The 16,370-nt window shown below is 46.7% G+C and overlaps 1 protein-coding gene across 1 annotated transcript in view; it reads left to right on the top strand.

Annotated features, from left to right (window-relative positions):
- The first annotated feature begins 3,467 nt into the window (after positions 1-3,467).
- Positions 3,468-16,370, top strand: part of LOC311137689 (TSC22 domain family protein 2-like) — a 46,192-nt gene continuing 33,289 nt past the window's right edge. The window contains exon 1 of the mRNA XM_084172234.1: positions 3,468-5,800. Within this exon, the coding sequence (XP_084028360.1) occupies positions 4,140-5,800 (1,661 nt within the window). The 5' untranslated portion in view covers positions 3,468-4,139. The remainder of the gene's footprint in view (positions 5,801-16,370) is intronic.

Below are 16,370 nucleotides of genomic sequence, written 5' to 3' on the forward strand. Positions count from 1 at the left end.
CTGTGCCACTCAGACCACTGCGCCACTCAGGAGCTCATGTATGCACACATGACTGTAAGTCGCTTTGGATAAAAGCGTCTGCTAAAGGGCATATTATTACTGTTCTCTACTGTTCTGTACTGTACTGTGCTGTTCTCTTCTCTACTGTGCTGTTCTCTTCTCTACTGTGCTGTTCTCTATAATAATATAATAATATAATAAACTGTACTGTGCTGTTCTCTACTGTACTGTGCTGTGCTCTAGTGTGCTGTTCTCTAAGGTGCTGTACTCTACTCTGCTGTTCTGTACTGTACTCTACTCTACTGTGCTGTACTGTGCTGTACTGTACTCTGCTGTGCTGTACTGTACTCTACTCTGCTGTGCTGTCCAAACTTGTGAAACAGATGTCTACAAACTAGATGGGCTCCCGAGTGGCGCAGTGGTCTAAGGCACTGCATCTCGTGGTCCTCTGTAGCTCAATTGGTAGAGCATGGTGCTTGTAACGCCAGGGTAGTGGGTTCGATCCCCAGGACCACCCATACTTAAAAATGTATGCACACATGACTGTATGTGGCTTTGGATAAAAGCGTCTGCTAAATGGCATATTATTATTATCTCACTGCTAGAGGCGTCACTACAGACCCTGGTTCCATTCCAGGCCGTGATTGCGAGTCCCATAGGGCGGCACACAATTGGCCCAGCGTCGCCGGGGTAGGCCATCATTGTCAATTAGAATTTGTTCTTAACTGACTTGCTTATTAAATTAAGGTTAAATAAAACATTATGATTGGTGTGGATATCTGAACCAATTATCATAATTAATAATAAGACTTTATCCAACTTTTATAGCATGTGCTTCTTGAAGCCTCCAGCAGATGGGCAGATGTGGTCATGAGAGGATCTGGAAGCTCATAGCTAGATGGTCAGCGGAAGTGGTGGTCAGAGGTGGTGGTCGGAGCTGGTGGCCAGGTCAGCATGTCCAAGGGCAGGCAGGTAGGTAGGCAGCTCAATGTCATCAGGGCGTCTCCGACATCTGCAGATTCTCTGTATTGGGACCCTGTGAGGAAGTTTTAGCTCCCCACAGAGTACAGCCCACTCCTTACTTCAGAAGTATCCCCCTGAGCAATGAAAAAGCTGGCCCACTGCCACCTCTGCATGCAAAGCCTCCTCTTGGGTCACCATTGGTGAAAAACAACCCAGAGTCAGTAGGTGTAATTCAAATGAAAACACACACTGGATTGATAGCATTAGCTAACTAGCTTGTTGACAACACTGTTTTTCATCAATTTAGGGCAAAAATCCAATACATGATATGAAGACTTGATCTGCACTCATTTAGCTATTACAAAATAAAAAGTTTATCAAATAATATTTACATAGAAACTATTAAATATGATTAAATATGTAAAGAATTTCCATGTCTGTTATGTAATTATAGATGTCTATGTTTGGGATAAATCAAGGTCGGTCCGGACCAAATCTGAACATCTAAGTTTGGGCCAAATATAGAGCGGACATCTGTGGACGTCTATGATTGGTTCAGATTTAGTCTGGTCCGAACTGGACCAAAAATCTACGTCCGTGGACGTTGAGAAATCAAGGCCGGTCTGGACTGCACCAAAAAGCGCCTGACGTCAAATGCTTAGTGGGGTGGCCTAATCTAAATGATGTGTGCCATATTAGGTTGATAAAATAATTATAATCTTTATATCTATATTGCATTTTCATAGCTTTAACATTGCAATATCTATAATGAATATGTCCAATCAGGCTGCATGGGAAAAAAACTACAATATAAAAAAAATATCTGGAAAACCTCATTGACTGAAAATATGACTCATTCAAGAAAATTATTACATTCATCTTGATCCGTGAATCATAGTCATGAGTCATTTATCTATTGAACTAAAGATTGACATCAAGCTGAATCATCATACCTGGATTCATTGTGGCCACAGGGGGTTGGTGGCACCTTAATTTGGGAGAACAGGCTTGTGGTAATGGCTGGAGTGGAATTAGTGGAATGGTATCAAATCTATCAAACATGTGTTTGATGCCATTCCATTTGCTCCGTTCCAGCCATTATTATGAGCCGTCCTCCCCTCAGCTGCCTCCACTGATTGTGGCACACATTTTCATGAGCCTAGCTTGCACAACTCCGAGTCTTAAGTGGCTCAGTAGAGAACATTTGTTTGAGATCCAACATATAGCTCAGTGTTTGATGCCGAGTTCACGTCATGTCAGAAACTCAGGACCTCCGAGTTTAAATTAATGTAAGTTATTTGCATAGAGCTTCCTATTGGTTGATTCTGATACCTCCCAAGTGGAAAACTCGGGATCCGAATCTTCCGCCTAGATTAGCAAATTGGACATTTCAGAGTTTCCAACACAATGTGAACGCGGCATTTCTACAGCGACTAAGCAAGTCAGAAACGTCAGAGTTATGCCACATTCATGTGCTTGTCGGAACTAGGAAACTCCGAAATTTCGGACGTGCTTACTCGTTGTAGAAAAATGATCCCGAGTTTCTTGGTAAGTATCAGAATCAACCAATAGGAAGCTTACACCAGGGGTGTCAAACTCATTCCATGGAAGTCCTAGTGTCTGCAGGATTTTGGTTTTTCCTTTCAATTAAGACCTTGACAACCAGGTGAGGGGAGTTCCTTACTAATTAGTGACCTTCATTCATTAATCAAGTACAAGGGAGGAGTGAAAACCTGCAGATACTCGGCCCTCTGTGGAATGAGTTTGACCACAGGAGGTTGGTGGCACATTAATTGGGGAGAACGGGCTTGTGGTAATGACTGGAGCGGTATGAGTGGAATGGTATCAAATACATCAAACACATGGTTTCCATGTGTTTGATGCCATTCCATTTGCTCCGTTCAGCCATTATTATGAGCTGTGCTCCCCTCAGCAGCCTCCACTGAGTTTGACGCCTGTGCTCTTCGTAAAGAATGTTTATTTTAACTTGGAGGTTCTGAGTTTCCGATAGCAAGTGAACGCAGCATTAGACACTGGTTTGAGATGAGAAACACTCTTTTCACGCCACTTCGATACAGCTACAACCGGAAGTTAAGATTAAGGTTAGGGAAAATGTTCTCCTAACCTGCAGGTCGTAGCTGTATCGAAATTGCGTGAAAAGAGTGTGTCCAAATACAGCACAGCATAGTCAAAGATTTTGTTCTATCTGTGGTTTGGTGTGTCCCTTCAGAATGGTCGTCACTAGTTACCACAGCCACAAAGTCATAAACCCCACCTATTTCTACCATTTATTTTCCTAAAGTCTGATTTTAAACCTAACCCTTAACCACACTGCCTAACCCTGACCTTAAATTAATGTTTTCAGGAATTTTTACGATAATAAAAGCAAATCAGCGTATCCCATCCGAAATCTCCAATGATTTACGTAAATCAATGCGCAACCCTCCCAGAGTGCAGTGCGTTTTTTTTGCCATCTTGTCGAGTGGTAAGAGGAAGAGCAGAGCGGCAGTTAGCTTGCTGCTAGTAAGTGCATTTCTGTCATAGCAGCAGCTCTAAAGAGTGAGAGAACCTGAGGACGAGGAAGATAAACTTTCTTAAATTAAGCCATTTCTGTCTGTCGGAGGATATAGATTCAATGTGAAGATTTGGAAGAGGATATGGACTTGTTTACATGATGTCGTACAGGCTTGTTTCTAGGTAGGGATCGAACTAACGACACCGATAGCTATTATTTGGCTAGCTAGTTAGCTTTTAGCTACATTAGCTAGCTAGCTAAAAGGGAGAGTGGTGAAGAACGGAGCCCGCCTCAGACTAAAGTGTCGGTAGCAGCTGGTGAGCGGTAACTGCAACAGGGAGCTGCTTGCAACTCCGGGGCCGGGACAATAACGCACGCAGGAGGCCAGGTTCGGAAGAACCGGAGGAGAGGAGTCGGTGGGATCGGGAGACTTGTCACACAGAGACTAGCTAACGTTACCCTGTCCGATTTCGGACGAAGTGGGCTCGTTCGTTTTTACAGACACAATCTGCAACAGGAGAAGGGAGCAAGGAATATGTCGCATACTTGTTATAATCTGTGAATTCTTTAGGTAGCTAGCTAATAGCTATAACTTATTGAGCTCAGACGAAACACTTATCTGGAAATACAGTCACCTGAGTGACAAGCGTAGATATTCAACATGTCAAAAATGCCAGCAAAGAAGAAGAGTTGTTTTCAGATCACGAGTGTGACACAGGCTCAGGTGGCGGCCAGTAGCATCACTGATGACACCGAGAGTCTGGACGACCCGGACGAATCCAGGACCGAGGATGTGTCATCCGAAATATTCGACGTGTCCCGGGCCGATCCTGGAGTATGTGACAGAAGTTCATCGGAGGAGACTTTAAACAATGTAGGGGAAGCGGAGGCAGCTGTCATGGTCTTACATTTACTTCAAGAGGGGCAGCCAGTGGCTGCAACAGGTCCTTTTAATGGGGGCCATGTTTTTAGAAGTACAGGCGTGAGTCATGTCAACCCACCCTTTTTAGGGGGGAGTGTTCCTGTACCAGCCGTGAGTCAGCCATCCATTCCAACCTCGGCCACCCAGCAGCCGACAACAGTCAACACTGGCCCTGCTGCAAGTGTTTCCCCAAGTGTGTCTCAGATGCCCCCCGCGGCGGCACCTAGCTCTTCAACGACGACAAGCTGTAGTTCACGTTTCAGGGTCATTAAACTTGACCACGGTACAGGAGAGCCCTTCAGACGGGGCAGATGGACATGTACAGAGTTCTATGAGAGAGATTCTGAGGGCTGTAGCATGAGCAGGACTGTGGATAGCATAAAACATGCTGTCACCACTGACCACAATGCAGACAGTGGGCTAGGGGCCACAGGAGGCACTGTGGTCGCTCCTAGTACCCTCTCCACACAGGCTCAGGAGTCAGCGGGTGATAGTGGCTACTACACTTTCCACCATGGCCAACCTCCGGAGCTTCAGCAGCAAGGCTACTGCTCAGAGCCCCAGACAGGGAGCGGGGCGAGTGCCTTACAGCCCACAGGGTACTCAGCGACGGTATCCCAGTCCCAGGTCAACGTGCAGCCCGCTGTCCCCCAAACACTTCACCCTACTGGCCTCAATGGCGTGCCCCAAGATGGCATGCTGCAAAAATCCCCCCTTATGCCTCTTCCCACGCAGGCCCAGCAGTTTGCCTACTCTGCTCATCCGTCTGGAATGCTCCCCAGTCAGCTGGACTACCGACAGCAGCACTTACCCCCTCTACAGCCTCAGGGCTCCAGCCCTCAAACCCTCCCCGTGGCCTCCCTCTCTGTGGGGCATCCTTCGAGCCAGGGCCCCTCGTCTGGCAAAACCCCTCAGGCCGGGGAGCTGGCTGGGTCTTTGCACGGCGGTCCTTTAGCCTTGGCCCAGGGGCTGTTGCTGCAGGTAGCCAGCGGGGCAGTTATGGCTCCTCTCCTGCCCGGGGGTGCCCTACAGCAGCCGGTGAGTCATCCTCAGCCGTCAGGAGGAGTGGGCAGCGCCTCCGTTGTACAGAATGTGCCTGCCACAGTGCCCAGCGCCACCAACAACACCCCAGGCATGCCAAGCCAGGCTCCTGACACAGGAGGACTCCCCCTGGCCCAGGTAGCTCACGGTGAGACCACAGCTGGAGCAGCCGGGCAGGGCCTTCCCACAGCCAGCCAGGGGGATGACAGCCGCAGGAGGTCAGACACCCTACCTCAGCCCAATGCCACCCCTGGAAAAGATGTCATGAGGCCTTTCATCCCTGAGAGCTTGCAGCTGGCTACTCCCACCGTCAACAGCCTGTTCGGGATAGCCATTCCCATGGATGGAGATGAGGATGGGTAAGAGACTTGTTTCAAATTCACTTCTAATGTCGGAGTCAGAGGCCCTAGCTCAATGTTCAACCTTATCTGTGTTCTGTAGTGTCCAGGTAGGGTGTTTACCATTCACACTCAATAGGCATCATGTTTAAGATGAAAATAAAGCTAAAGTGTTGGAAAACTGAGTAGCACTGAGGGAGTATCTGGAAGACTGCCATCATGTTATGCATTCCCATGGCATTCTGCAGCAGTGCGGTCATACTCGACATTGTGTAGTGAAGGCCTCCTCTTGCCAAGGCTAGTGTGAGTTATGCTATTCCTGGAAATGTTTACTTGTATGTAAAAACATCTCTCGCAGTTGTGTTAGGAGGGTAAATGTGGAGTTTGGGGGCGGGAGTACAGCGGGCAAGGTGGCAGGGGGGAGCACTGCGCCAGAGAGAACTGGCATGGAGGAAGGAATATTTTTGAAGGTGTTTTTTTTTTATTAGTGCCTACTAGGGCTGACCCCATTTTAGTGGACTGGTTGATTTTTGTATTTTATGTTTTATTTTAATTTAGTCGAGCAGTTGCAAAAAATACTTTTTTTATGGCACGTGTCTTGATTGACGCCTGTCTCCGTGGACTAATCCATTGTGGATGCTAATTCCAATAATTTCTAATCTACAATGTTTGTTTGGTTACTGTAGTTTATGTTAATGCATTCAATATATTATTATTATTATTATTATTATTATTATTATTATTATTATTATTATTTTACAGTTCTCATTGTCGGAGTGGACCTGTTGTTTGCAGAGCGCACAACCGAGGCTACATTTACATTTTACATTTTAGTCATTTAGCAGACGCTCTTATCCAGAGCGACTTACAGTTAGAGGCTACACTTGTGAGAAACAAGTTTTGGTTTATTTCATTCCATTTACGAGTTTTGTCAATTTATTCATTGTGTTTTGTTTGGAGCGCTCCTATCAATGTTGAGTAAGGACGGGCACCTGATTACGCATAGAAGTAGGCCTAGTCTACCTGGCTTGCACGCAAATTTAGGCTTATAAATGTGCTCATTTGGGGATATGATAGTATTTCTGAAAAAAATGTAACGCTCTGACCCAATGGAAACGTCATAAAATAGGCCTACCTCATTACTTATCCTTTGCGCAAATACAGCTGTGTCTGTCTGTAGCTCACTGGCGTGGAAACTCAGAGTCCAGAATATTTTATACAATGTTGAAAGTTTGTTAGTGCAAGCTTTGGGCCGGACCAAGTTGATAGTTGATTCAATGTTTTTAAGTTCATTGCAGACAGGCCATGCGCAGCCAATGTGATTTCTTTTCTACCTGCAGGCCGCAATGATTTTATTTGTTGGCTTTATGTAGGCTATTTTTACATAGTTGACAATGGTATTAGAAGTTACTTTTAGATTTGTATAGTTTTCATTTTAGAGTTTTTATTAATCACATGACAATGATTTTGAGATATGAAGACTTTATTATAAAATAAATGATTGTTCCACGAAAATGTGCATTTGAAAATCATAACTGGCATGCAGATCGGTAGAAATGGTAGGCTAAATTGGCACTCTGAATTGAGAAGGTTGCCAACCCCTGGCGTGTAGCCTATTACCGGCAACTTCGGGAGCTAATGGCAGAATCTGTGAAGGCCAGCAGCAGCGGGAGGTGGTGGTTCGGGAACCGGTGTTATTTTCTTCTGGTTAGGCTATCTTGATCTCTGGCTCCCTTTTGAGTCATTTGTGTGTCTTTAATTATGTAATCACAGTGTGCTTAAAGCATCAGACAAGTTCAGTAGCTTACTTATAGTTGATTTGAATAAAACACACAGGGTGGGTCTATATATGGACAAAATGCACGTTTAAAAATGTCGACCAGTCGATTGGTCAAAAGAACAGACTGCTCTTGGTCGACCAAGATTTTTTCTAGTCGAGGACAGCCCTAGTGCGTACTAAAACACTGGATAACAACCCACTTCGTTATAGTCACTCAGAACCCCTTATTTACCCCCTCCCCCCTCCTACTTTTCGAGTTGAGGGCTCTTAAATATATTACACTAAAAGTAATTATGTTTTGCAGCTGACACTTCACTGAAGTGAATACTCTCCTAGCATGTAGCCCTGTGTTTTGTTCTCTATGGGGTAGAATACCTCCTCTGGATCTTTTCCTAGCATGACACCTCATAAATAGTGGGAAAAGAGGGAGGAATGAAGATGGACAGAGCAAGTTGTTGCCAGTGTGATGTCATCGGGGAAACAGCCCGTGCCCATTTTATAATCGTTCTCGGATGTTGGCCGCGACATCAGCTTAGCCCTATGTAACCGACCATGGAGCCACGATGGCAGCAGGTCAGGCCTGCGTCCCAAATGACACCCTATTCACTACTTTTGACCAGATTCCTATAGAGAATAGGGTGTCATTTGGGAAGCAGACCAGGACAGGGTGTCGGTGGAGAGGACAGGTCGAGGTGACGGTGATAGCCAACGGATGTGGGCTCCAGTCAGCGATGAGATGACACGGCTGGATTGAGTCCTAGTCTCTGTCAACTGTCTAGCTCAGTCCTGTCATGGCCTGCCCTTGCTGATGTTGACATATGGGATTTTCTCTGTCCTTGAAATCGCTCACATTTCAGACTGGTTCTTGCTGACTTGTACTCTCACTGTTTATTTACTTTTGGGGGATCTCCAGAGGCTTCCTATAGATTATCACAGAAACACGTGTGTAGAATGTTCCTGTGCTGAAGTTTGGTTAATCTTGGGAGTGTGTGCTGGTTGGCTAGCCTGTGTGTAGACTAAAGGGGAGACATGCAAAGCAAGAGGGGAGATAGCAGGCTAGCAGAGCCAGCTAGGCCCTAGATTATTATGTTATCAGCTAATATTCAGATAAAATATATAAAACTTCCTGAGAATTCAATAATATCAAAATGTAAGAAACACATCTCAAATCATGTCTTATAGGGAGTGACATGTTTACTCCTACAGTCAAAGACAAATTGTTCTGGACACAATTTAAACTCCTACATGAAACCAGGTCAGGGCCAAGTCTCATTGTTTTGTTCTGGTCTGAATTAAAACAACGCTGGGTGGAGGAGTGGGACTGGGTAGAGATTGAGTCTTCAGCTTGGATCGGTTGGCATCTTCTATGCTCAATGCTGTCCTACTGCCAAATAAACCAGTGAGGATGCCCTTGGGACAAATTGGCTCCATTCAACAGAATGGCTTGGTCTTTAACTGAATTACAACTCCCCGGATAGATCCCCTCAGCCTGACTCTCAATGGAGAGGTTAGCGGGGCTAGTAGTTGGATCCTTGACACGTTTCTGGGAGCAAGTAAACATTGTTCATAGTTGGTGTGGCGCGGCCTAGTATTAGGCTTAGCTTGTTGTGATGTTCTTAGGGTAGTCACTAATCACTCAAATGTCAAACTAACACTAACTTTGTAGTCGGGTTCCTTAAATCTGAATGCACTTAGCAGGTATTTTAACAGCGATGACATTTGGGTGATATTTCAGTAAGTAGTTCTATTTCAAGGAAGTTCTATGAAGATGGGCTAAAATAGACCTAAATTCATGCTACATTTGTTTACCAAGTGGGGAAAGGGTATGTTACTTCAACCACCAATAACATAGGACTACATCTTAACAGGCAATCTATTATTATTATTATTATTATTATTATTATTATTATTATTATCAATTATTTAACCTGTATTTATCACATAAATATTTTTTCCCCTTGAGATAAATACCTGGGCTACTCTTCAGAGGAAAACCCAGGAACTAGTGAAGGTGGCGTCAACAACCCAGATTGAGCTACAGTCAGGCTTTATGCCATCATGTGGTCACTCCAGGACCCAGCATTGATAGTCTTGTGCCCCTGTGGTGGCTCTGCTTAACAAAGCGGACGCATGTGAGCCTCGCCCCTGTGTCACCGCTGAGACCCCCCTACCCTGCTATTGGTTGGTGGGCTTGCTGCTCTGATTGGCCTTTTCTAACTATGCACTCTAGTTCTTTCCCTTTGTCAGATGCGCCAAATACAACAGGTGTATACCTTACCGTGAAATGCTTACTTACAAGCCCTTAACCAGCAATGCAGTTTTAAGAAAATAAACGGAAGTAAAAAAAATTTAAATTATGAACACAATAAAATAACAACAATGAGGGTAAACAGCGAGTAGCAGCAGTGTAAAAACAAAGGGGGGGGGATTAATTGTTCAGCAGTCTTATTGCTTTGGGGTAGAAGCTGTTAAGGAGCCTTTTGGACCTAGACTTGTCGCTCCGGTACCGCTTGCCATGCGGTAGCAGAGAGAACAGATTATGACTAGGGTGGCTGGAGTCTTTGACCATTTTTTTAGCCTTCCTCTGACACTGGCGAGTGTATATAGGTCCTGGATGGCAGGAAGCTTGGCCCCAGTGATGTACTGGGCCGTACGCACTACCCTCTGTAGCGCCTTATGGTCAGATGCCCGAGCAGTTGCCATACCAGGCGATGATGCAACCGGTCAGGATGCTCTCGATGGTGCAGCTGTATAACTTTTTGAGGATCTGTGGACCCATGCCAAATCTTTTCAGTCTCCTGAGGGGGAAAAAGGTGTTGTCGTGCCCTCTTCACTACTTTCTTGGTGTGTTTGGACCATGATAGTTTGTTGATGTGGACACCAAGGAACTTGAAACTCTCGACCCCGCTCCACTACAAGCCCCGTCAATGTGAATGGGGCGTGTTCAGCCCTCCTTTTCCTGTAGTCCACGATCATCTCCTTTGTCTTGCTCAAAGGAGATGAGTACAGGAGGGGACTAAGCACGCACCTCTGAGGGGCCCCCGTGTTGTGGATCAGCGTGGCAGACGTGTTGTTGCCTACCCTTACCACCTGGGGGCGGCGCGTCAGGATGTCCAGGATCCAGTTGCAGAGGGAGGTGTTTAGTCCCAGGGTCCTTAGCTTAGTGATGAGCTTTGTGCGCACTATGGTGTTCAACGCTGAGCTGTAGTCAATGAATAGCATTCTCACATAGGTGTTACTTTTGTCCAGGTGGGAAAGGATGTGTGGAGTGCGATTGAGATTGTCATCTGTGGATCTGTTGGGGCGAATTGGAGTGGGTCTAGGGTTTTGGGGATGATGGTGTTAATGTGAGCCATGACCAGCCTTTCAAAGCACTTCATGGCTACCGATGTGAGTGCTACGGGGCGGTAGTCATTTAGGCAGGTTACTTTTGCTTTCTTGGGCAGAGGGACTATGGTGGTCTGCTTGAAACATGTAGGTATTACAGACTCGGTCAGGGAGAGGTTGAAAATGTCAGTGAAGACACTTGCCAGTTGGTCCGCGCATGCTCTGAGTACACGTCCTGGTAATCCATTTGGCCCCGCGGCCTTGTGAATGTTGACCTGTTTAAAGGTCTTGCTCACATCGGCTACGGAGAGCGTGATCACACAGTCGTCCGGAACAACTGGTGTTCCCATGCATGCTTCCGTGTTGCTTGCCTCGAAGCGAGCATAAAAGGCATTTATCTCGTCTGGTAGGCTTACGTCACTGGGTAGCTCGCGGCTGGGTTTCCCTTCGTAGTCCGTAATAGTTTGCAAGCCCTGCCACATCTGACGAGCGTCAGAGCCTGTGTAGTAAGACTAAATCTTAGTCCTGTATTGACGCTTTTCCTGTTTGATGGTTCATCTGAGGGCATAGTGGGATTTCTTATAAGCGTCCGGATTAGTGTCCCGCTCCTTGAAAGCGGCAGCTCTAGCCTTTAGCTCGGTGCGGATGTTGCCTGTAATCCATGGCTAGGAGCACTGCTTCTTGATGAGCATTTTCTTGTTTGCTTATGGCCTTATACAGCTCGTTGAGTGCGGTCTTAGTGCCAGCATCGGTTTGTGGTGGTAAATAGACGACTACGAAAAATATAGATGAAAACTCTCTTGGTAAATTGTGTGGTCTACAGCTTATCATGAGGTACTCTACCTCAGGCGAGCAATACCTTGAGACTTCCTGAATATTAGACATCGCGCACCAGCTGTTATTGACAAATAGACACAGACACACACCCCCACCCCTCGTCTTACCGGACGTAGCTGTTCTGTCCTACCGATGCACGGAAAACCCAGCCAACTGTATATTATCCGATAAGACCCCCCCGAGAAGCACACTCGACAGCTCTCCCTCTCTCGTTGGTCAGCCCTGCACTCCGTATGACAGTGCATGCCCTCCCTATCCAAATCAGGACTTCTCTGAGCATAGTGGTGGGTGTGTTTTTATGTCAGTTTGTGATGTTTTGTTGCACGGGCGTGAAGTTACCCGACTCCTTTATCAAGACTTTACTTTGTACTTCGGTAGGAACCCTTTCGTGTGTCCTCTTTGCGCAGGCGCGACCATCCACTGTTAGAACAACAGGAGGTGAAGAGGGAGGGGGGGTTGGAGGGGAATGGCCAGAGCGCAACCTGTACATTGTGTTCCTTGATGTACTGTTTGCATGTATGTACTGGAGTAGCTCACCTGTACAGTTGTTCCGCCCTGCTTCGACAGACAGCTTGAGCTTAGGTGAAGTGTTGAGTGAGTGCCACATGAAAGCATCCATTGTGTGGAAGAGAGATGGGCATTCTCTAATCAATGGGCCTCCGTCATACTTCATCTCTCCTATCTCGAGTTGTGCTGAGGCCCCTATCCTACCCCATGCTGTAGCCCATCACTGTCACAGTTATTTTACCCCGGGCAGTTTCTTTGTCCCTCCTCTCGTCACTACAAAGCAGTTGGTTAGCATTTGGGCAACAAATGTTTCCTCTCTCGTAGCCTCACCGTGGATGGCCTCCTTGAACAACAGCTATGACTGGGTTGTCAGATGAACCTGTCCCTTGGATTGAGGGATGTTTGAGTGTATGTGTAAGTTGAGGTAGGAGTACGCAAGGACCAACTTCATGTTTCCAAGTTGCGATGTTTTCCAATTTGAATGTTGAAATGCCTACAATACAAAACTTTTACGGCCTCCCTAAAACGTGTTCAATCACGTGTGTGTGTGTGTGAGAGAGAGATTAGCTTGTTATTCATTTATCTTCCTGTGAGTGTCGGGCTGTTTGGCTATGATATCAATCCCACTCTGAACTGCTCTGGCTGTCCATCTTTGTCATATTGATCAACCCACTCTGCCTCTCTCTCTCGCTCTCTCTCTCTCGCTCTGTGTGTGTGATATGGGCAGGGGTCCTACTGGACTCTGCGAGACAGAAAATATACAGCGTGTCAAATCACTGCAGAGATGATTACAAACCACAGTCTTCATAAGAGAGGAGAAGGAGGCTGTGTCGACCGTGTAGGGGAATCACCCTCTGGGGCTTTTTTAGGTTCACATTGGTTGGAGAGAGAGGGTGAAAAATATGGAGGCCGTCTGAGGTTTATTCTCAGCAATTTAAATATGACATTCCTAAATGAGCAATGCAAATGATTCTGGGTGCATTTTTCTCTCTGCTCAGATCTGTCTTAAACAAACTTATTTTCCTGTTTTGATGTTCGCTTTTATTTTTGTCAAACTACATCCTCGGTTTTTCAACTTTGTTTCTAGTGTTTCCTCTTGTCAGCATTAGGTACTTTCTGTTCCCCCTCTTGTGTTGAGCTTCTGTGAAACGGACGTGACTCATACTAGCAGAGTAGAGCGGTAGCAGTTTAATTCACTATTCTGACACAGTTTTGCAACAGACAACAGACTAGTATTCAATCAGTGTGTGTTTGTCATTCACCAAGTGGCGTAAATGAGGGTGTAACTCCTACCCGTAATTTGGTCACAGTGCCCTTGGGTAACCTCACTCCTTTCCAACTCTCCTTTTAGTTATAGGTCCCGTGGGGGTTGGGGGGGGGTACAGAATTAGGAGAATCTTCTGCACTAATCTAGTATATTTGTTGGTTCCTATCAATTCTGAATGACACAAAGCAAATTATGTAACGTGGCATATCTTGGCGTTTGCGAGCCACTGTTGCCATCCTCCTATGCCTTCAAGGGTGTGCTGACTAATGTATGCTAAGCCCCTTGAATCTCTCACCTACGCACTAGAGCCAAGACTGTGATTTTACCCCGTCCGTGACAATAGCTGTCAGTGTCACGTCCCTGAATAGTCCTGAATGTGGAAACCAGAAGGAGACCACGTCCAATAAAATCATTTACCATTTCAGAGCATTACGAGGGATTAATTTAAAAAAAGGATGTGGTAAGACGCCACGTGAAACCTACCCTGACAACATAATCATAGCGCATTCATTCTCAAATCCCTCTTTGCGTCATCCCTTTCATTCAGAACTGCAACGATGACAGCCACCTAAAGCTTGAAGTGATGGTTGCTTTGATTTCGATAAAGGTTTGCTCAGGGCATCCAGTATGCTGTCCATAAGGCACGCCCGTCGCAGAGAGTACGGTATGTAAAGGGAGTTGCTTGTGACTTGTCACAGTCTTGTGTTAACTGCAGCACAGACGAGAGGCCTGGGATTCTTGGGCCCTGTAGTCATTAGTAGTGGTATGTACGGTCCAGGCCTGCATTATTAGCTGTCTAAGCACCGCTTTTAAAGATTCAGGATACAAGTTATGTAACAGAGGGTCACATGCCGCATGGCTGCACAAAGCTGCCTTTTTAACTGAATCCTTTTACTGGGAGCCCTGTTCATTTGCTACCATTGTATAACGTGGCACAGGCAGGGATGAACTGTGATGTGCCAGTCCAGTCTGTCATGTTGCCACTCTCTCTCGCTCTGCTGCACAGTGGCTGTAACAGTGGATGCCTCGCACTCCTCATCAGCTCTCTGCTGTGCAACAGGCCTGCTCATTGGACCACAGGCAAAGTCACTGAAGAGTGACCGTGTTGTTAAAGGGCATTGTCTGGCCGCGCTAGAGCAGATCTGAGGGAGACACAGGGAGTTCAGTGGGTCACGCTCACGCTTCAGGAACCAATTCTGTGCTTTATTTAAATTGGAGGAGTCAATGAACTAGACCCCGATTAGTGAAATCGAGCCGATGGCGTGTCTTTCGTACCTCTTACCAAGCTAATGTTATCAGTTGCTTGTGCTACCCCAGCTGAATAGGCCAGGCTGTGGGCCTATACAGTAGCTGTTTTACTCACTTGGATTGACTCATTGTGACAGTGTCAGCAAAGATGCACAAGGAATTTAACACCTTTTGGCACATGGAGCTGATTCTAATCTGTGTAATATTTTTGGCGTCCACCTTTCACTGACTTAACGTTTAGCCAGCTACTGGGGAGCAATTTTTCTGTTAGCACTGTGTGCAGGTGAGTCAGAAGACTCTCGCCCCTCTCTCACGCTGTGTTTTGGATGTTTTACGAGACGCCTGCCCACGCCCTGCCAACTGTGACCCACCTCACCCTCCTCCGTGTCCTGACCCCTAAGGACGGAGGCAGGGATGGGTGGTGGTTAGCAGCACAGATGGTACTCTGTCTGAGTCAATATGACTGCAGGGTCGGCCCCCTACTGAGAGTCACGTCCTTTAGCCGTCCAATCTCTCCCCATCTCCCAGATCGTAATGCATCAGCTCTTATGAGACTAGCAGTCCTGCTGCAGCTCACTCACTGTTTTTATTTGACTCCCCATCCAGCTGACTCACTGCCTCAGTCATCTGTCTCTGTGCCCTGAGCTCACATTACCTCTGTTGTTCATATTCTGTATGGGATATTTCCGTTAGGAAGTAGTAGCACAGGGAATGGTGGCGCCGTTAGGAAGTAGTAGCACAGGGAATGGTGGAGCCGTTAGGAAGTAGTAGCACAGGGAATGGTGGAGCCGTTAGGAAGTAGTAGCACAGGGAATGGTGGCGCCGTTAGGAAGCACAGGGAATGGTGGCGCCGTTAGGAAGTAGTAGCACAGGGAATGGTGAGCCGTTAGGAAGTAGTAGCACAGGGAATGGTGAGCCGTTAGGAAGTAGTAGCACAGGGAATGGTGGAGCCGTTAGGAAGTAGTAGCACAGGGAATGGTGGAGCCGTTAGGAAGTAGTAGCACAGGGAATGGTGGCGCCGTTAGGAAGCACAGGGAATGGTGGCGCCGTTAGGAAGTAGTAGCACAGGGAATGGTGGAGCCGTTAGGAAGTAGTAGCACAGGGAATGGTGGAGCCGTTAGGAAGTAGTAGCACAGGGAATGGTGGAGCCGTTAGGAAGTAGTAGCACAGGGAATGGTGGAGCCGTTAGGAAGTAGTAGCACAGGGAATGGTGGCGCCGTTAGGAAGCACAGGGAATGGTGGCGCCGTTAGGAAGTAGTAGCACAGGGAATGGTGAGCCGTTAGGAAGTAGTAGCACAGGGAATGGTGAGCCGTTAGGAAGTAGTAGCACAGGGAATGGTGGAGCCGTTAGGAAGTAGTAGCACAGGGAATGGTGGAGCCGTTAGGAAGTAGTAGCACAGGGAATGGTGGAGCCGTTAGGAAGTAGTAGCACAGGGAATGGTGGAGCCGTTAGGAAGTAGTAGCACAGGGAATGGTGGCGCCGTTAGGAAGCACAGGGAATGGTGGCGCCGTTAGGAAGTACTAGCACAGGGAATGGTGGGGCCGTTAGGAAGTAGTAGCACAGGGAATGGTGGGGCCGTTAGGAAGTAGTAGCACAGGGAATGGTGGAGCCGTTAGGAAGTAGT

This window comes from Coregonus lavaretus, assembly GCF_964263955.1.
Source record: "Coregonus lavaretus genome assembly, chromosome: 11".
Lineage (NCBI taxonomy): Eukaryota > Metazoa > Chordata > Actinopteri > Salmoniformes > Salmonidae > Coregonus > Coregonus lavaretus.